Source organism: Malurus melanocephalus, unplaced genomic scaffold (genome assembly GCF_030028575.1).
Source record: "Malurus melanocephalus ecotype Western Australia unplaced genomic scaffold, MMel_1.1 scaffold_743, whole genome shotgun sequence".
Classification (NCBI taxonomy): domain Eukaryota; kingdom Metazoa; phylum Chordata; class Aves; order Passeriformes; family Maluridae; genus Malurus; species Malurus melanocephalus.
This window is the reverse complement of record NW_026623975.1, coordinates 3596-23421: the sequence shown is the minus strand read 5'-3', so window position 1 is coordinate 23421 and position 19826 is coordinate 3596. Positions and strand designations below refer to the sequence as shown.

Sequence of the window (19826 nt, the reverse complement as noted above, 5' to 3'; positions counted from 1 at the left end):
TTCCTGTTGGTCCCTGAAGTCCCTGCTGTGCCTGTTTCCAGGCTGGAAGTGCTTGGCTCTACAGAAGGGTATTCTGGGGCTTGATCCCTGAAGATGGGGATAAACTCTCCTCGCTCACATGATGGGTTTTCCTCCCTGGCCCCTGGTGTGACCATTAAACGGTGACATTTATAGACAGGGTTCCTGAGGGCCAGTTGGGAGCTGTYCGCTGGGGTGTCGTGTGTGTGTGGCCGTGGTGTAACTAAGCACGGGGTTTTTCATTTACCCCGTGGATCCTGACATTGCCAGTTTGACCCACTGAAARCTTCCCCCTGTTTAATGGGAATGGCAGCCCCAAGCTTGGCAGGACCTTTGGGAACAGGTCCCATCACCACAGCACTTGCTGAGGGTGTGAGAGACCAATCAATCATGTGTCTCTATCTCTTTCCACCAAAATGGTTTCTGTATTTTGGGAAAAAAATGCATGACCAGAGTCACTCAACTTCAGATGCCAGTGGGGAAAGAGCTTTTTTCTGCATGAAATTTAACTGCAAGAATTGAGCAAAAACGTGTCAGCAGGGGAGTTTGGAAGGACCAGCTGGCCAGGCAAACTGATGGGGAATTGCATCCTGAGCTGCTTGGCACTGCTGGAGCTTCCTGCCTTCTTATGTGCCCAGACTGTGCCAATTTTGTGACATTTCCCTAGATTATTTCAGTCTAAACATTTTGGGTTAACACAAATCTGCTATTTTAAACAGCTCAATTTCACCTGCTTGTTTGGATAGAATGAGATCAGAGCAGCCTGAGTGTTTGGGAGAGCAGATCTGAAATGACAGGATGCTCTGGTTGGGAAGCAGCTGGGCCATCGCTCTGTCCCTGGACCAGCTGGATTCTGGGCTCCAAGTGTTCCAGGCCATCTCCCCCAGGAGCATTGTGCAACATGTTGAAGTTGCAGGAGATATTTTATTGCTGATTTTTCCTCAACCAGGGCTCTATTGAAACATTAAGCGCGGCATCCATCTGTYAGGGTGGGCTCTGTGGGTCTCTCCCAGCTCCAGGGACGCTTCTTCAAAGCGTGGGCTCCTGCTTTCAGAAGGGTTAAACAAGGCCCTGCTTTGGTGTGGGGTCAGTTTGGGAATCTCCTGGCCTTCTCATGAGGACTCCTCTGACTTCACCCAGGCCTGTGTGATCTYACTTAACCTTTTCCATGTGTTTGAAATGAGTTTTGCAGCCTGACACGGTGGTGAGGGTGAGGCYGGTCTCTTGGACACAGCCTTGCTGCTGGGCAAGAGCTGTGTTGGGTGAAGGTGTCAGGTTCTTGACTCTTCCCACCCTTCCCTCCAAGTCTGGTTCCTCTTTGTTTGCCCTGGTATCTTCCCTGAGCACTGCACTGCTGGCTTTCTTCCCAGCTTTCCAGTGTACAATTCAGCTAAGGAARGGTTTCCCTCTTGCATTGCAAGGCAGCATAAGGACCCCCCTGTACCTTGTACCAGAGCAGGAGGAGGCACAGCCTTAGCAAGGTGGATTCTCTTCCTTCACAGCAAAGAAATGTCCTCTCTACACCATTTCATGGGGATTTGAGCTGGAAATGGGCTGCGAATGGAAGGACAGGTCCATTGTGGAGGAGTGTGAGCACTATCTAATGTGAACAATCACTGAACAATAAGGTTATTTGAATACAGGTCTGTACATCTCACCTCCAGYTGCTGATCCATTTGCTCATTAGCCCTTAAGTGTCATGTTGCTTCACAACAGACTGCTTTAAATGTCTCTGTCTGTGTGGTAATTAGAGATGGGAAGAGTGCTGGAGAAGGRTAGGACAGGCTCTCCTGTCATCTGCACAGCAGGACAGAACAAATCCCAGTGAGCATCAGGGAAGGAATTGCTTCCCTGGCATCAGGTGTGACCAGTGGGCTGGGATGGTCTTGGAATGTTTAGTAACATGTCAAGTTTTATTCTACTCAGAGCAAAAGGGTGGTGGAAATTATTTGGACAGTTTTGTGTTCCGTCTTTCTCTCTTGCCTGGCTGGTTTTGGGCATGGAACTGATYATAAACCAACAAAACCAAGTGTTTCTGTATTGGACAACACCTGACTCTCAGCAGGAGCCTACGAGCAGCTGTAACACTGCTGAGGGAGCAGCGAGGCAGAGCAGGACCCAGTGATTTGCTCTYGATGTGAAGTCTTGTGAAACCTTCTGTGTTCACCTGCGTAGCTGCAGTTCTGCTAGTGAAACTCCACCCTGGGATGGTATTTGCTTTGACAGCTGTGCCTGGGATGCAGGAGCTGCTGGAAGAGACTCTGCCTGGAGTAAAGTCACACGGGGACTCTCCCCACCTTCTCTGCTCTTAGCTGCTCTTGTTTTGGGGGTGTCSTGTGTGTCCTGCAGTTTTGGCTCATCCTTTCATGTCCTCTGCTCCTCCCTGGCTGCTTGGAGGGGACGATGGCAGGGGAATGTTCTCTCTCTAACTGGAAGTGGAGATATCCCAGTGTGCTGAGCGCTCTTCATTAATTCCTGAATTTGATGGTTGAGTTTTCTTTTAATAATTTACTTGGCTTAGTACAGCACTCTAAAATCTTGGGTGGTAGGCAGCACATAATGACATTTCTCCGAGCAGCTCAGGGAAGGCRTAGATGGAAGGCATGCTTGGTGTACTGCTGCCTTCAGCACTGTTCTCCTTGGAAAGATGAGGGAAATGCCTTTGATGACACTTGAGATTCRAATTCAGTCTACAGCCTGTGCTTGGCAGGCGCTTGTGCCTGCCTGGTGAAGTTTGGGAATGCTCTGTTGAGCACAGTGAATACTGCTCGTTAAAATTGCATGTACAAATGCAGGCCTAGTGATCTAGTCTCTGAAGAAAGCTCAGTGTCTAAATCTCTAAACATGCAGACAGTTCCTATGGGTTTCTAGGAGCTTGAAATATCTTTTTTTTTTTTTTTTCTCCTCACTTCCATCCACCCTCCCTCTCTCCCTGCAGAAAATCACAGATCAGTGCTGACATGGAGTATGGTATTTTCCATCCTAATTTCTTTCCTGTTATGAAGTCAGGGTTGTTGTTGTTTTATTTAAAAGCATCTCAGATGCTGAATTGATCTTGCTTTTTCAAATAAATGTTGTCTGGCATCAGCTTTTGACTGGTTTAGAATGAAGGACTTTCTGTTGTGGGGCTGATTTAAACAGAAGTACAACCAACAACCAAACGATGCTCAAACACTCCTTGGTTTCCCTCTGTTGTTCTTCTCTTCCCCATTTTTCAGTGATCTTCCAGTCCATGTGTGCTCATGTCTGTCCTGCGTGGTAGCCTGTCCTCAGCCCTGAGGCTGTCAGGGGCTGTGGCTGTGGCTCCCTGTGCTCCCCACTTCCTGCGATCTGAGATCTCGTGCTGGGAAGCAGCCTGCAGGTAGAGCTGCATCAAACAACTCTTTTTTTTTGTGTTTGGGTTTTTTTTCCCTCTGTCCTGAATGTGCTCTTCCTTGTCTTGACAGGAATCTGCTTTTTCATGTCTGGGATCCTCAGTGGAGGTTTGTAGGATACAGAAGATACATTATTAGCTCTTTGTCCTATGTGTGAAGGACATTTCCCCTATAATTCTTTTCCCAATCTCTTTGCCTCAGGAGATGGGATTCTTGGCTGAACTTTCCTGTTACCTATGGGGCATTGCCTGTTCTGCAGGACATCAYACAGGCTTGTCTGAAACTGGCTGAAAGGTCTGTTGTGCTCCCAAGCTCCACAGTGTCTGACTTTGMGGCTCCAAAAGAAGACACCTGAGTGCAGTTTGCACCAGGACACTCCACTGCTGGGTGTGATGGGGCTGGGGGACATCTCTCATCTCCATAGGAATTTTCCCATGGAGCTCTGGTGTGCTTTTGTCTCTAGTGATGAAGCTGAGGGATTCTGGCTCTGGAAATCCTGCCATGGAGTGGGCACCAGCTGGCTTCACTTGGCTCGTGTGCACTGATTTATTTTTTTGCAGACAGTGCTGGGTTTTGCTCATTGTAAGTGCACCCTTATGTTCCATCAAATACCCCAAAACAGCAACATCAGGCAAGGCAGGGTCAACAGTACCCAGATTGGTGTTTGGCACTCTGGTTCTGCTTCAAAAGTGGTTTCTTTGCGTTGGGGGTGGGGTTTTTTGTTTTGGTTTGGTTTTTTTGTATGTCCCTTCCCGCCTCCGTGTCCTTCTTGTGTTGTTCTCCAGAGACTTCAGTGCAGTAGGTGGAGCACAGGCCTGTATTGTGTTGCTTTCCTGTGGAGTTGTTGCTCTTGGCCAGCTTTGCTGCCCTTATTTATAGATGGAAACTCAGAGAGGGGAGAATCTAGCACATCCTATTGCTGGAATGGGTCTAGTAATTTCGGGGTACAGACAATCATAAATGTCAGCTCAGTGGGCTGGAAGGTGTTTGTGTTCATGTCATGACTTACATCCAGCTGCTTCCAAATGAGGATGAGAAAATGTAGGCAAGCGGCTTGTTTTGGTGGGCAAAGCTGTGACACCGCCAGAATKAATGAATCTGTGGCTGGGGGGTGCTCAGCCTGGAGAAGAGAAGGCTCAGGTGGGACCTTCTCACTCTCCAGCTCCCTGACAGGAGGGGGCAGCCGGGGCAGAGGGCATCGGGCTCTGCCCTCACAGAACAAGGAACAGAACAGGGAGAAAACAGCCTCAGGTTGTGCCAGGGGCGATTCAGTTCAACATCAAGAGGAATTTCTTCATAGAAAGGGTTGTCAGTCCYTGGCACAGGCTGTCCAGGGCAGTGGTGGAGTCTCCATCCCTTGAGATGTCCAAGGAACGATTGGACATGGCACTCAGTTCTCYGGGCTGGTGACAAGGTGGGGATTGGTCACAGATGGGATTTGACAGTCTTGGAGGCTTTTTCCAGCCTTAACACTTCTGGGAATCTGTAATCTTTGTCTGATCAGGAAGGCCCCTACCGGTTTCCATTTGCCCAGTTTATGTTCTCGCCAAGCTGATGTGAGGATCCAATGGAGCCATAGACAGAGTCTTGCTTCCTGCTTTGCATGAACGTGTGCCAGCACTTCCCAGTGTCGGGTGGGTTGGTGACAGATGGGATCTGTTACCTGCAGCAAAGCAGTAATTCATTATACTCTTCCTTCTTTTCTGTGCAGCCGAAGAGGTGGATCATGTCCCAGGTGACGCCAGCATGGGGGTAGATGTTTTGGAATCAGGTGACACCACACCTCCTACAAAGAGGAAAAGCAAGTTCTCAAGCTTTGGCAAGATTTTCAAACCRTGGAAGTGGAGGAAAAAGAAAAGCAGTGACAAATTTAAGGAGACTTCAGAAGGTAAAGTAACAGGGGCTGGGTGGGTGTCCTCTCCTCCATCCATCTGAGAAGGGCTTGTTGTCACAAGCCYGAGTGCTGACACATGTAAGAACTAAAATGGGACTTTGCTGATGAGCTGGCACCTGCAGTCACTCCAGAAACACCTTGCCATGGAACTGTAGTTTCAGACAAATAAATTCCTTTCTTTCAAGAAAGCTCCCCAAGCAGCTGTGGGGAGGAATGATCAGCAGTGCAATGTGAAATGCAGGTCTGAACATGCAGTTCCTCTTCTCTCCTCTTAATCCATTCAAAACCAGTGAAATATGAAGCCCTTTTACTTCCTCTGGAGAATCTCTTTAAAATAAAAATGTTATCTTCTTGAACTTAGAGCTTGCCCTGTTTTCTGAGTGCTTTTTTTCAATTTAATATCAGTTTTAGAACGAAAGATTTCTATGCGAAAGCCAAGAGAGGAGCTGGTAAAAAGAGGGGTTCTGTTGGAAGAGCCTGAGCAGGGTGAGTCTGCAAACGAACTTCTCCTGTCTGTTTACCTGATCTTCCTCTGGCCAAACCTCAGCCTTGGGAAATGAATTTAAGGGCTTTCTGCTAATGTGATTCCTGTCTGTCTTACCCTTTTAAACGCTCTCTCTTGTCTGTTTTCCCATCTGGGAGGAAGGCAGCCTGCTCAGGGAGGAGAATGGTGCTGAGGAAGTGCAGTGCCTGTCTGGGACACTTTCCTGCAGGCAGGGGAGGGCTGTGCTGTGGTCACTTCCCATCCCGTCCCTCTCTGTGTTCTGCTCCAGATCCCTTGGGCTGTCCTGCCAACCTCTGCTGTCACACTGTCACACTGTCACTCACCATCTCCCACTGTTCCAAATGGGAGAGGTGCTGCCCCTGGGGCTCAGGTTGGGAGAAGAATTAGAAATGGATGAATTCTGAGCTGCCTGGGCAGGGGCCTTTTCTTCCAAGAGGTGCTTCATGGTCTGGTGTCATAGTCACCAGCTGGCTTATTAAGGTTTTCCCTGCTGCCTAAGAAGTCTTATCCCTTTTCTGTCATCTTTGATGTCCCCCAGGTTGGGATGATGCTGCCAAAATAAGTTCTCAGATCGCCATCAGTGACTGGGCTGGGATTTGTGATGTGAGCCCAAGGGAGGGGGCAGGAAGGTGTGGAGAGATAGCAGCCCTCCATCTGGGTGGAAGTGTGACCCTTGGCTTAGAGCAACATGGAACTGCACCTCAAGACACACACTGCAGAGGCAGCCTTGGCCTAGYGCAAGTTTTATTCTAAGAAAGTGGAAAACTGAAGGTGAAAAAGTGGTTTTCAGACCAAACCACTGAAAGCAAAACTGAGAGCAAGTCTTAGTGGTAGCTGTCCTGTACTGATGCCAAGGGTGTCAGTGCCGCACTGCAGAGTTCATGGGGTACAGAAGGGTGGGAGGTCACAGGGTGAAATTGGAAGAGAGATCAAAGACTTCGGGTACCAAACTCCCAACTAGAAAGGGCAGAGAAGGCAGAGATCTTCCATACTGTACAGGTGTAACAGAAGTCTGGCTAAGAGATGGAATTGCCTTCTTTGAGACATCTGCTCTGGTTTTAGAAACACCAGATGGGTGTAATTGGGACAAGAGCAAACCCAAGCGTAAGGGAACAGTCGGTGTTGGCAGGAGGGGCAGATTAGTGGCACACTATCTAAATCCCTCTGTGAGTTTAAGGCACTTGGGCAGTCGTAAGATGTGAGGGTGGGTTAGTGTMTTTGTTTGTAGTTTTAAAACCTGCTTGTACAAGGTCAGTTAATTTTCCTAGGTGAGTTCTTAGGCCTTGCTGTTCTTGGGTGGGGGGTCAGCAGGCTCAGGGCTCCAAAAGGCTCAGGCTACTGGGCTCAGAGTAAGGAAAGAAAGTGGCATTGGATTCTCTTGACCTTGAAGGAGGTTGCTGGAGCTGAAGTTGAGTGAGGTGGTGGGAGAGGTCATCAGGACCTGCCCTCCCTGCCAGATAAGGGCAGGCAAGGTTGAGTGGTAAGGAAAGCTGGATCATACTGTTCCTGTCTTCCTTGCTGAAAACTTTGGATAACCAGAGGCAGTTGCTGCTATAAAAATCTGTGGCTCATCCCTTGAGTTTCAGCCCTGGCTTGGGAGGAAACTCCCTCTTGTTGCTGTTTGTGCTTCCTGCATTTCAGGGAAGGGCGGTGAGGGAGTGAAGCGGCACCGCCTGCCAGGTCCTCACAGGAACCGAGGCAGTTTCTTGTGGAAAAGAAATCCTGGGAAGCTTCTGAATGACATCAGATTAGGGAAGGGGAGATAATATTTGGGAGGGAGAGGAGAGGTGAGGGCAGTGGAATAAATTATCAAACGTCAGAACAGCAGAGTGTCCTGGGGTCTATTACGTGGAGGGCCCAGGTGCCACACACTCCACTTGCTGCAGAGGTGACAAACTGAATCGATAAAGAGTTTTAATCAAGGGGTGATGTATTTATTCTAGTTTCCTTGAGTGGAAAATCAGTCAAAATGGGTAATTTCCYTCCCCTTAGAAGTGGATGCCAAGTCTGTTTTTCAGAGTAATACTGTCAAAAACTTGTCCTGTCAGGGCAATTGCARTTTGGTGGAGTATTTCCTCGTGGGCTTTAGGAGTATAAGGACTCTCAAAAACATGAGTTGGATTGGATGGGTTTTTTTTCCAAAAGGAGGTCTTGCTTCTAAAACTGGGGAACTCCATGCTAGAAGCTGTAAAAGCAGAAATAGTCAAGGTGAGCTACATYAAATTCTAGAGCTGTGTCATAACCTTTGGTTTAATCAGATGTAAAGTGACGAAATCTGCCTTGTTGATGTTTTGGGTTGAGCAGTGATTTTTGTGCCAAATTCAGGGTTGAAGGAAAACAGAGGTGCTTGCACTAATTTGAAGACTTTATCAAAGTTTATTATTGCACATGCAGTAGATGACCTGGCTCATGTTGGAATCTGCATTGCAGCAGGGAATTGGTGACTACTCCTTGATGGAGGGTGGGTACAAAAGCTRCTGGAGGTTTGTGTCTTCAGTTACGACTTGTGCTGCAGCACAACACTGGGCACACTAATCTGAAACACAGGGTGAAGGCAGAACAGGGAGAAGAAAAACCCTTGATGGCATACAGTGCTGTGTGATTTACTYGTTGATAAAGAAATCAAGGGCTTTCAGCTCCAGCTCATTGGGTTGTTGTGCTCTCCTGTGCAGAAGGTGAGTGAAAACCGCCTGTTTCAGAAGCCACCGAGAAGCTGGTGGGGCTCCATGGTGGTCCAGTCAGATCAGCCACCTCTGCTCTCTCCTGCCTTCTGAGTGTTTTCTCTTTGCTTCCCTCTCCTCCCGTCCCCTTACAGATGGTGAAGAGCCAGAGAAGCTGAACCTTCCTGCACTGAAGAATGGCCACACCATTCCCATTGGGGGCCCTGGGGTCTGTAACCCACCCAGCCAGGAGGAAGAGGCCACAAAGCCATCCAGCCTTAGGAAGCCTGTCCCAATAGAGGAACCAAAGAAGAGGCAGGGTAAGAAACCAGATGTGTGCAAAATCAGGGCTTCACATTCTCCTAGAACCAGTTTTGAATTCTCATCTGACCCTTCCCACCCTTGCTAGGCCKTCCCACCCTCGCTAGGCCCTCTGGTGCCTTAAACTGAGCTGCTTCCCTTTGCAGGCTCCTCCAGCAGCCACCCTGGACCAGAACTGGAACCACCTCAGGAGCCACATGTTCCCAGACAACCTCTACTTCCTCCAAAAAGACTTCCCTCCACTTCCCAGGAAGCAAACGAAGTGCAGGCAAAGGATCCAACGCCTGCCAGCAGTACTGCAAGAACTGCCCCCTTCAGCACAGCCCCCACTGCAACAAAGACAGTCAGTTCCACAGCTGCCCCTTCCCCAGCCCCTAGGACTCTGCTCCCTGCTCCTGCCAGTGCCAACACTACTGCTTCCACCAGTGCAACCAGCACAGCTCCTGCCAAACAGCCTCCCGTCCCTCCTCCCAAACCTGTCAACAGAAACAGCAACTCACTGATAGGTAAGTGACCCCATAAACTGGCTTTTGAGCCCTGAGAAGTTCTGGAGCCACTGTTCCAAGACTCTCTTCCCTTCACAAGGGAAGGTTTTTAGTTGTATCTTGAATGTCTGATCATCTTTTCTGAAAACAGTCCAGTTTGGACTCAGATCTGCCAGTGTTTAGCCAGGACACATGTGTGCTTGGAACAGTGTACTTACTTGAATCTTCTGCCATGAGCTGTCCAATCTGTTCCCAACAGCTACCTGCAGGAAGGAATCCCTGCCTTCTTGTTTTTTGTCAACTCTTAAAGCAGTTTCTGAATGTTGACACTTCACTGTGGACTGGGATTCAGCTGGGATTGGGAAATGGTAGATGAGATTTTGCTCTGTGAGACTGTGGTTAGTGGCAATTCCTTCTTTCAGCTGCTCTTGGGGAGAAAACAAAAAACCAAAACCAGCAAACAAACCCCAAAAGTGCACATGACACCAAACTATGTCTGTCATGGCTTCACTGCCAGGCTGTGTGGTTTCCACTTGGTGCAGAGACCAAGAGCTGGCAGGGCTAATTCAGACTTCCCTGGTTATACTCAGGCACCTCYTCTAAGATCTGTGGCTGGGCTACTGACATTTGAGCCTCGTCCTTACGTCTTGTCCCATGGATAAATCAGCTCAACTGTAATTGGAACTGAATCTTCCCACGTAGAGAATTAAATTATTTTATCTCTAACTTTTCTAAGCAGAAGATTTGGTGAGAGTTTCTTAGAGCTGATTTAGTCTCTGTGCTCTGTGAGAGTTCTGGGGATTTTAAAGATGCACCATTGAGAGCTAGGATGACTTCCATGCAGTGATGGCCTGTTGGCATTTCAGGCAATTCTTTCACAGCCACCTAATCTTTGGACAGGATTAGCAGAGGTTAGCACAGATCAGGAGGGAGGCTCCTGGAAGCTCAGTCTGACAGGTCTGCACTGTTATCACAGAAACTGGAGGCGTTACCCAGGTGTGGTTTGAGAGGCAGTGCTGGGTATGCAGGTTGCCATCTGAAGTAGCCTGGGCCTCTGCTTTCAGTGTGGACGGATTGCTCTGCTCTTCTTGGGGCTCACCTTGCTCTGTCAGGTTTTGCAAGTGACCTTGGTACAGTGTCAACAATCCCCATGTGTCAGACTAGCTTGATTAGCCTGACCAGGCTTGAGCACTCTGAGAAATACCTTCTTGTTTTCTGTAAGCTGCTTGCACACACTATAGGTGGCATTTGAAATGCCCCAGTGCTAATTTCAGGAGGTACATGTGGAACAAAAAATGTGGCTGGGAACAGCAATGTATCCAACATCTGTTTGGAGCCATCCTGCCTCTTCCCAACAGGATGGGCTGGGCTGGGAGCACCTGTGGGGTGTGCAGGGGAGGAGAGAACAGGCAGTTAGTTCTCTTTTGTCTCCTGGATAATGTAGATGGATGTAGAGGAGGCTCCACAGGTCTCTGGTCCAGCGAGATGGGGCTGGACCTGCGGTGTTGCTATGTGAGCCTTGTGTTGTTGCTGTGGATGAACAGCAGGGAAGTGGAATGGGCCTTGTGATCTCTCCATGGCTCTTTGGTGCCTGCTCTGACTGCAGAGGTGTCCTTTTGGGCCACTGTTATAGCCCGAGGTATGGGAGGGTGTTACTGTGCAGGGCACCCCTTTGTCCCTCCCCAAGACATGGGGCAGTTCTGGTGTCTCAGACAGCAGCTGAAAATAAATCTCAAGGAACACTTGAGGAGTGGGAATTTAATCAGCATCAGCTTGAACAAACAAGCAGGGAACAGGGTGCTTATCTGCTTTCCCAGGGCTTGGTGTGTCCAGCAGGTTTCAGGAGCCACAGGCAGCACAGCGTGTGCAGGAGCACCAGGTCTGCCTGCCACAAGGGACTGTGCCAGCCTCTGCATTGGTCTGTGGCACTGGAGGCAATGGGTTGGCTCAGGAGGCTGTTTCAAACATCACCAAGGCCCTTTCTTCCTTCTGCCAACTCCTCACTCCCCTTGAAATTCTGCTCTTAGCCAGAGGTGCCTCAAGCCTGGTCCTGCCAAGCTTGGAGCAGTCCTCAGGAGACACCGGASTCCCTTGGGCAGAAGCTGAGGGCACTCTATGTTTTGCACAATCTGACCCTTAATCTGTAAGGGGAAAGTCTGAAAATGCTAAACATCCCAAAAACGTGCCCACCTCTCTCTAATTAWGTGGCCTTGTCTTGGGAAACTCTCCTGCTTGCAGCACCCTCTCGTGGTGTCTGCACCATGGATTCCCCCAGCTCCCTTCTGGGGACACCCATGCGTCACTGTCACCCATTCCAGGAAAATCTCAGCAAAATCTCAGCTGCTTCAGGCAAAGCCTCTACAAGCCCAGAAGCCATGGATACATGGATGTTAAAAGCKGCCAGCTCCTAAAGGAAGAGCAATCTTTACTTGTGCAATTTACTTAGGTACAGAGGGGGATCTGAGGATCCTCTGACTGCCCACTGCAGGCATTTTTCATTACTCCATTTGTTCCTCTCTCCTACATCAAACAGCAGATACTTATACTCAAGGCTTTCAGGTATTTGTGGAAGTTTTTCTAGTTATTTTGTAGTCGCAGATGAGTTATATGGGGCTTAAGGAACAGCGTTCAGAGGAACCTCATCCTGAGGAGTTGCTGGCAGCAGGGTGTTCTCAGGCTGGGTCTGATGGATGAACAGAAGTGGGGGGAGCACAAAGCTGCCTGCAGCTATGCTTACATTTGCCTCACAGCAGAAAGTAAGACTTTAAGACTTTTTGAGACTCCCCAAGAAGTTCTTTAATGTGCAGGATAGCCATTGACACAACTGGAGTCTGGGGTGCCCTGGATGTCTTGGATTCCTCTTATGCTGTAAATGCAGCCATTAAAGTGCCCACATARCTGCACTCGTGGGCAAGCTCGTGTGCTATCATTCAGGGTCTGGTGCCATTCCTCTTCCTCTGAAACAACAGGAAGCACAAACCTGTGTCAGCCTGCTTGTTTTTTGCTGTTCTCCCAAGTCTTACCTTTGCTGCAGGAAGGACAAGCTAGAGCCTTGCAACCTGGCTATTTCTGGTATGACATTCCAGTAAAAAGCAGCAGTGACTGTTTAGTTGAAAGCTCTGAGTGTGTTGCTGTGCTTTTTCCACACTGGTGAAGGATATCTGGAAAATGCCCTGTGAAACATTGTGGCTTTTGTGGTTTTTATTTTCAGCTGAACTTTCCCAAGTAATGACCAGTGGTACAGCCTTGTCCAAGCCTTCTCCTCCTCTCCCCCCAAAGAGAGGCCTCCTGCCTAATAACACATCAGAGATTGTCACCTCCAAGCTCCCAAATGACAGGACAGTGACAGCGAGTCGACCCGCACCGATCCCGCTGCATGTGAGCACAGCTTATCCACCACCCCCCCCCTCGCCACCGCTGCCCACCCATGTACCCCCTGAACCTCCACGCGTGGCTCTGCCCACTTCCACCCCTATCCCGGACCCCCTGCGCTCCCTGGACCTGCCCAAAGAGACTCCGACTCCTCCTCCTGAAGATTTCAGGTCCATGGAAGTGTTGAAGAGGACAGCAGAGCAAGGGTTTGGTGAACCCCACGCGCTGCCTCGCCTTCCCCAAATCCCTCTGCACATTCGTATCCAGCAGGCTTTGGCCAGCCCTCTGCCTGTCACTCCGCCTCCTGAGGGGTCCCACAGGGCTCACTCGCTGCTCTTTGAGGACGATGCCTTTGGAGAAGACAATGGCACCCTGGGCAGGACGAGGTCCCTGCCTGTCACCATTGAGATGCTAAAAGTGTGAGTATCTCTTGTATGTTTACTGGCTCTCCAAGCTCCTGCAATGCTGTGATGGTGGGGATARCTCTTGGCAGGGTTTATGTTTCTGCTGAAACCATTTTCCCGTTGGCCAAATCTGCGTTTCAGCGGCTCAAGAGCCAGAGCATCTTCCCCATGAAATTACCCCTGGTTTGGGGATTTTATTGCTCACTAAGGAAAATGGGTTCCAGACTACAAACACAGGCTGATGCCAGGAATCCAGTCCTGGGCTGTCTTTAACTGCACCAGGACCTGTGCCATGTGTTCAGGGCTGTAACAGTGTGCTTCTCTTTAGTCCAGATGATGAGGAAGAGGAAGAAGATGACCAGGAAGAGGAGCAGAATTCAGGTCCTCGTGTGTATATTGGAGATGTGCCATCTGTCACAGTCATCCCCAAACTGGTACCCCAGGTCCTCCCAGAGGAGCAGGAAGGAGATGAAGGGATGAGTGACTCTGACTCGGAGGGGCCCATCCTGTATAAAGATGATGAGGAAGAAGATGAAAGCCATAACAGTAAGGCTTTGACATTGCAGCTGGCTSTTTTATTGCTCTGCTGAACTTGTGCCTGGTTGCACTGAGATCAGGATCAAAGAGCTGGTTCCCACAGCATTTCAAAGCAGCTGGTTCTTGGTTGCATGATGTAGCACATGTCCTCTGCCTCGCTTTTTCCAAGATTCTGCAGCCAAGCCTGTGCACTCACCTGATGAGTGCACCCCTTCAGTTGCAGATGGCTCCTGTGGCAGCCTGTGCTGTCCCAGCCCCTCAGGTAGGACAGCATTAGGTGAGCATGTGGTATCACACAGGAGTGCTGGCTGCTGCTGCTGTGTAGTGCAGAGCTTGGGAAGAGCAAGGAGAGAGGACAGCTCTCCCTCAGGGAGAGCACAACTGCCAGGGGCACAGGGCTGGGGTTGTTGTGCTCAGGCTCAGCAGCYTTGAGCTGCATCCCATTGCTCTTCTCCCACCAGGCACGCTGGCCAACAAAGTGAAGAGGAAAGATACGCTTGCTATAAAGCTGGGGAACGCAGCTATGCCACAGGAGATCATCTTCCCTCGGAAGAGCAAGGAGGAGTGGAATGAAATCCGTCAGCAGATTGGGACAACGCTGATCAGGTATAGAAAATGATGATGTTCAGTGTGAGCTGCTGGCACAGTGTGGGYGGGGTGGGATTGGACAAAGTTGGTGCCTTGTCCAAGCAGCTTGTGCTGGAGTAGGGTGGGTGTTTGGGCACAGCAGCTGGAGCAGGGCTGCAAGGTTGAGTGTAGCTGGTTCTCTTCAGTTAGAAAAGTTGGGAGTTCCTCATGGAACAATAGTCCCCTGACAGGCCCCTGTTTCAGAGGTTGAATGGACTGGGAGGGGAAAATCTTGAGGATTACAGACATGTAAAATACAGGGGGTGTAGAAAGGTGTGGATGGATGCAAGATGGGTGCTGGTGGCGGATGAAGCTGGGGCTGGTGACAGTCCAGGCTCTGCTGTCTGTAAAAGCTGCTTTTGAACTGGAGAGCCTATAGTCCTTCCCAAAGCTGTGCCGGTGGCCRAGCAGCTGTTTGAGCAGAGCAGAGTATAAAACAGGGCAGCAGTGATCCTCAGTGGTGAGTGAGAAGTGTGGAGGAGGCTGTGCAGTGCACTGAAATCAGGCAGTTTTATCCTTCATCTACTGCTGATGATAAAACAGTCTGCACTTGTCACACTTTTCTTCAGGCGACTGAGTCAGAGACCAACTGCGGAAGAACTGGAGCAGAGGAACATTCTTCAGCGTGAGTAGCACTTTTCTGGTGGTCCTGAGAAATACCATAAGTTCACCTTTAGCATCTTAATTTATCAGGTGGGGATGGTTTTAAATTGGAAGAGATTTAGATTAAATGTTAGGAACAAATTCTTCCCTGTTAGGGTGGGGAGGTCCTTGGCACAGGTTGCCCAGAGGACATGTGGCTGCCCCATCCCTGGACGTGTCCAAGTCCAGATTGGACAGGGCTTGGAGCAAACTGGTGTAGTGGAAGGTGTCCCTGCCCATGGCAGGAGGTAGAACAAGGTCATCTTTGAGGTCTCTTCCAACCAAACCCATTCTGGGGTCATGTGATCATGGACAGAACAGCTGTCCCATGCCTGCCACCTCAGGGAAGAGTGTGTGGGCTGGTTCAGACTCTGGTGTTACACAGCAAGGACTGTTAAAGGTGTTTTTGTTTGGGCTATACTTTTATTTGTGGTCCAGACATTACATCATTGCCTTGCATGATGTCAWAAGCAGCAGTGCATCACAAAGTCAGGAGTTTTTTTCTTGGCCATATCTTGTTCTGCAAAAGTTTTAAATAAACATCTTGAGGAAATGGGAATATCAGTTGAGGAAGTTTCCATTTAAAATATTTATCTGTGCAGTTCTTTTCTATTAAACTATAATAGCTTTGCAAAGAAGTGAGCTGCACAGTAGCTTGCATGTATTTTGGTGACATGGCCATTAATCTTTGACATGAGAATGACTTACTGGTGCTGTGTAAGGGGCATATTTCCCCTGTTTAGGAGGTGACAAGGGGTATTGAGTTGTACTGTGCTCTCTTCCTGTCCTAAGCCTTCAGGTCTGTAGATAATCTGATCCAGCTCAATACTCTCCCTTTTTTCAAGCCTAGAAAGCACTTTTGAAAGCCTGATGCTTACATGAAAAATGTATTTTTTTCCCCCTTGGCAGCAAAAAATGAAGCCGACCGTCAAGCTGAGAAGCGCGAGATCAAGCGCCGGCTCACCAGAAAGGTACTGCTGGCTCCTGTGGTGGCAGCCACCTGGCAAGGCTGCCAGGCACAATGGCTATGAGCATCTCCTAGGTACCATGCTGTGGGGGAAGTCATGGGGCTTTTGTGTAAGTGTCCCCAGTGCCCTCGGACTACAGTGACTTTGGAATGTCACCCACAGTGAGCCATTGGCACCAGGGCCATATTTGTCAGTGACGGATCTGAGCTGGCAGCTAGTGTAATGAGCAAGATGAGAACTAAATCTGGCACCTGACCATTGAAAGGCTTGCTGGCCTGGCTGCTTTAACACTGTTCTTCAGCAGCTACAATTTCACACCAAGCTCCCTACAATCCATTTCTAAGTAACAGTAATATGGGAGCTGAGCAGAGTAACAGCTGCTTTTAGCTGTTACATCCAAGTTACTTGTGATTGCTCCTCATGGCTGAGAAAAGCTTCCCCAGGGCCTGTGGGAGTGTTGCTGAAGCTGGGTTTAGTGATGTCATGCAGGGCTCACCCTTGTAGTGACTGTTTCCAAGCCCCTCAGTGTCCTTCTCCGTGACAGTGTGGCCTTGGTTCTGCCCTAGCCTGGCCTTGTGATCCAAATAGGAGTATCCATTCTGTAAGAGGTTTACCTGTTCCCTTGCAGGCTGTGAGCAGGATCTGTTGGTGTCTATGGTTCAGGCCCAGTGAGGGAACTAGTTTTAGTTGTGCTTGCAGTGCTTAGTCCTGACTTACTTTGTGGACAAGGCTCAGACTAACCTCCTTTGTTTCTGGTGGTGCTCAGCTTAGCCAAAGGCCTACGGTAGCAGAACTGCAGGCCAGGAAGATCCTGAGGTTTAATGAGTATGTGGAAGTAACAGACGCTCAAGACTACGACAGGCGAGCAGATAAGCCATGGACAAAGCTGACACCAGCTGACAAGGTAACCAAGAGTGTCCTGCCCCGATGGGAAGGGGAGCCAGACTAGGGTGTCCCATGCAAAAGGGTGTGAGCCCAAGGAGACTTGCTCTGTTCCTCTGACTTCACCTCTTCCTATTTCCCTCTGCTACCCGCCCCAGTGTCCCTTCACCTGCATGCGCTGTCCCAGCTCTGCTCCTTGCTGCCCCATGGCAAGGTGGAGCCCAGGTGGGCACAGTCTGAAGGCCAGCATGGCTTCTGCCTCAGCTTCTGAGTGGTGTAAGGATCATAGAATCATGGTGTCGTTGAGGTTGAAAAAGCCCTTCAAGATCATGGGGTCCAACTGCACCACCATGTTCACCACTAAACCATGTCCCCAGGAGTTATGAACATCTGCACATTTTTTTAACACTTCCAGGGATGGTGATTCTACCACAGCCCTTCYCATGAAGAAATTTTTCCTTAGAGCTCGTCTAATAACTTTTGCTCAACCTGAGGCTGTTTACCCTTGTCCTGTCACAAAGTACCTGGGAGAAGCGAATGACCCTCATCTGTCTCAGCTCCTGTCAGGGAGCTGTAGAGCACGAGAAGGTCCTCCCCGAACCTCCTTTTCTTCAGGCTGAGCCTCCCCACCTCGCTCAGCTGTTCCTGGTGCTCCAGACCCCTCCCCAGCCCCGTTCCCTTTTCTGGACACACCAAAGATGCTGGGTGTGGGTCATAGCAATGCAGTTCTCTGCAGGCTCAGGAAGCTGGCAGGGAACCATCTGTCCTTGTCCTCCCTGGCCACCTGTGGGGACTGCCTACCTATCATGGAGGGGCAGATTAAATTCAGCTTGGTGTTAATGGACTGTGAAAACTGGYGTGGCTGCTGTAATCTGAGCCCTTTGCAAAAGAATCTCCCTCTCTGTGCAGGCGGCCATCAGGAAGGAGCTGAATGAATTTAAGAGCTGTGAAATGGAAGTGCATGAGGAGAGCAAGCAGTTCACCAGGTGAGAAGGTGTTTCTCCAGAGTTTCAATCTTGTTGGAGCTGTCAGAGCTGTGCTGCAAGGACAGAACTTAGGGACAAAACACTAAAACCTTAGAAAAATTATCTGAGTGGCAGCTGGAGATTGAATGTCCCTTTCTGTCTCAGTTGTGGGATGTCACTGGAGCAATAGCAGGCACAAAGTGCATTATTTTTTCTTAAACTGGGGCTTCTATCCTGGAAACTCAGAGTGACCAATGGCTGGTTTGAGGTGTATCTGAAACGAGGGTGAAGCTGCAGCTGGAGTGAGCTTTTCTGGGGCTAGAGATGTGCAGCCACAGCCACAAAACACAGGACTAGATGAGTTGCATTGTATGTTATCTGTGTAGTCACCTCTGGATCCTGGCCCAAGTGATTCTTCCAGCTCTGTGTGGCAAAGTTGAGTGCAGAGCACAGGTGSTGAAATTGTTTGATGATAAGAGCCTCCCCGAGGGCTGAGAGTTCTGAGATTATTCAATTTACTCTCTTTGGCCATCTGTAGTGCCCAAGTAATGATTTAACCTGAGTTCCGAGGATGACACTTGGATTTTTCACTTGGCTTTCAGGTACCATCGACCGTAATCTTCCAAGGAGGGAGCAAGAAACCCAGGAGGGCTGGAAGTTCTCTACATCCTTTTCCGAGGCAATACAGCGAGGGTGGAACCTCAGCTCTTTGATGATTTGCCTTCCAAACATATCCAGAAAAGGGCTTTTGGCCAGGGAAGGGGAATCCTGTCTGAATGTAGCATTTCACTGGAACAAACACATCTCTTGTGCCATCAGGCTGGAACTGACACTATACCTCGTGTGGCTCAGCAATACGACTCTGCCAGAGGACAGTGCCCCGGGGAACAACCCTTCTCTTCCCCAGCTGTACAGACTTGTCTTGGGGCTGCAATTCCTCATTTCCTCCTTTCCATCAGGAAGGGAGAAAAAAAAAAAAGGCAGCTCTGGTGTTGGGAAGCTGAGGAGAGCATGTGCTCAAAAGCACGTGTGTGTATATTAGCTGTGTACAGAGAACCCTGGCAGTCAACTGACATTGGACTCATAATTTTTTTGGAGGTTGCTTGTTTCTGTCATGTCCTTAATGCGCTGAATCACTACTGACCAACAGTTTGCTGTCTTGGAAGGGAATTGTATAGAAATCAACACAAGCTGCATCGTTTTAAAAAAAAAAAAAAAAAAAAAAAAAAAAAAAAAAAGAAAAAACCCAACAGATGTATAAAGCATTCGCTCTGCACTCCCCAACACTTGCTGTAATCTAAATAACAGATCTTGAAATATCTAGGCTTGATTAACAAATTACAAAGCCAGGAAAAATGACTTGCCTTTTAAAAACTTTTTAATTTGGGGAAACCGTGAGAGTAGTCAGTCCTTTTTATTGTGGTTTTCTCACAGATGTTTTTTACTCTCCCAAACCGGGGTTGAAGCTTGCCTTTTTCTCATTTTTACAGCTAAACCTACTGGAAATTTGATAATTTCACTGTGTGGGTCGAAAGGAGGGGAAGAATAGGTTTCAAAAGTGACCTTAAAAAGATGGTATTTCCTCTTCGGAGTGAAGAATTCTTCCTAAATGCAGCGTTAAAAAAAAATAAAATCTGGTAGGGGTCACTGCTGTATTATGCACAAAACTAAAGCATGTGTGAGATGCCACTTGTAGGGAGGAGTGTTGTGAGGGAGGGAGAGAACTTTGTCGTGTTCACAGACCAGTATGGCAACATGCTGGCCATGGTCTGGCGTCCACTGGGAGCTCTTCCCTTACAGCTCCCCCTGTACAGCCGCCATTGCGTTGTATATCAGTCTCCTCAGCAACAGATTTTAATTATTAAAGTATTTTAGATTTTTTTTTAAAAAAACAACGCAACCGCGCTTGTGTGGTCATGTTTTATCAATTGATTTCAGCAGGGGCGGGACCAGCGGCTCCTGAGGGGGGGGGGGCGAGTCCGCCATGATGGCGCCGTCTCTGAGGCGGTGCCTTTGCGCGCCTTCCCCACTGCGCGTGCGCCAACCGCCCTTCCCCAACTGCGCACGCGCTGCAGGCACCGCCCCTTTCTCCGGGCGCGGGCCTGGCGCGCATGCCCGAACAGTTCGGTACCGCCCCTTTCTCCGGGCGCGGGCCTGGCGCGCATGCCCCAA

General features: G+C 49.2%; 1 protein-coding gene across 4 annotated transcripts in view; it reads left to right on the top strand.

Annotated features, from left to right (window-relative positions):
- Positions 1 to 18639, top strand: part of PHACTR4 (phosphatase and actin regulator 4) — a 49926-nt gene extending 31287 nt beyond the window's left edge. For all 4 annotated transcript variants that reach the window (XM_057384749.1, XM_057384750.1, XM_057384752.1 and 1 more), the window contains 12 exons: positions 5104 to 5280; positions 5692 to 5772; positions 8607 to 8771; positions 8919 to 9278; positions 12469 to 13048; positions 13362 to 13579; positions 14032 to 14176; positions 14767 to 14822; positions 15749 to 15810; positions 16574 to 16711; positions 17599 to 17675; positions 18257 to 18639. In XM_057384749.1, the coding sequence (XP_057240732.1) occupies positions 5104 to 5280; positions 5692 to 5772; positions 8607 to 8771; positions 8919 to 9278; positions 12469 to 13048; positions 13362 to 13579; positions 14032 to 14176; positions 14767 to 14822; positions 15749 to 15810; positions 16574 to 16711; positions 17599 to 17675; positions 18257 to 18272 (2075 nt within the window). In that variant the 3' untranslated portion in view covers positions 18273 to 18639. The remainder of the gene's footprint in view (positions 1 to 5103; positions 5281 to 5691; positions 5773 to 8606; positions 8772 to 8918; positions 9279 to 12468; positions 13049 to 13361; positions 13580 to 14031; positions 14177 to 14766; positions 14823 to 15748; positions 15811 to 16573; positions 16712 to 17598; positions 17676 to 18256) is intronic.
- The last annotated feature ends 1187 nt before the right edge of the window (positions 18640 to 19826 follow it).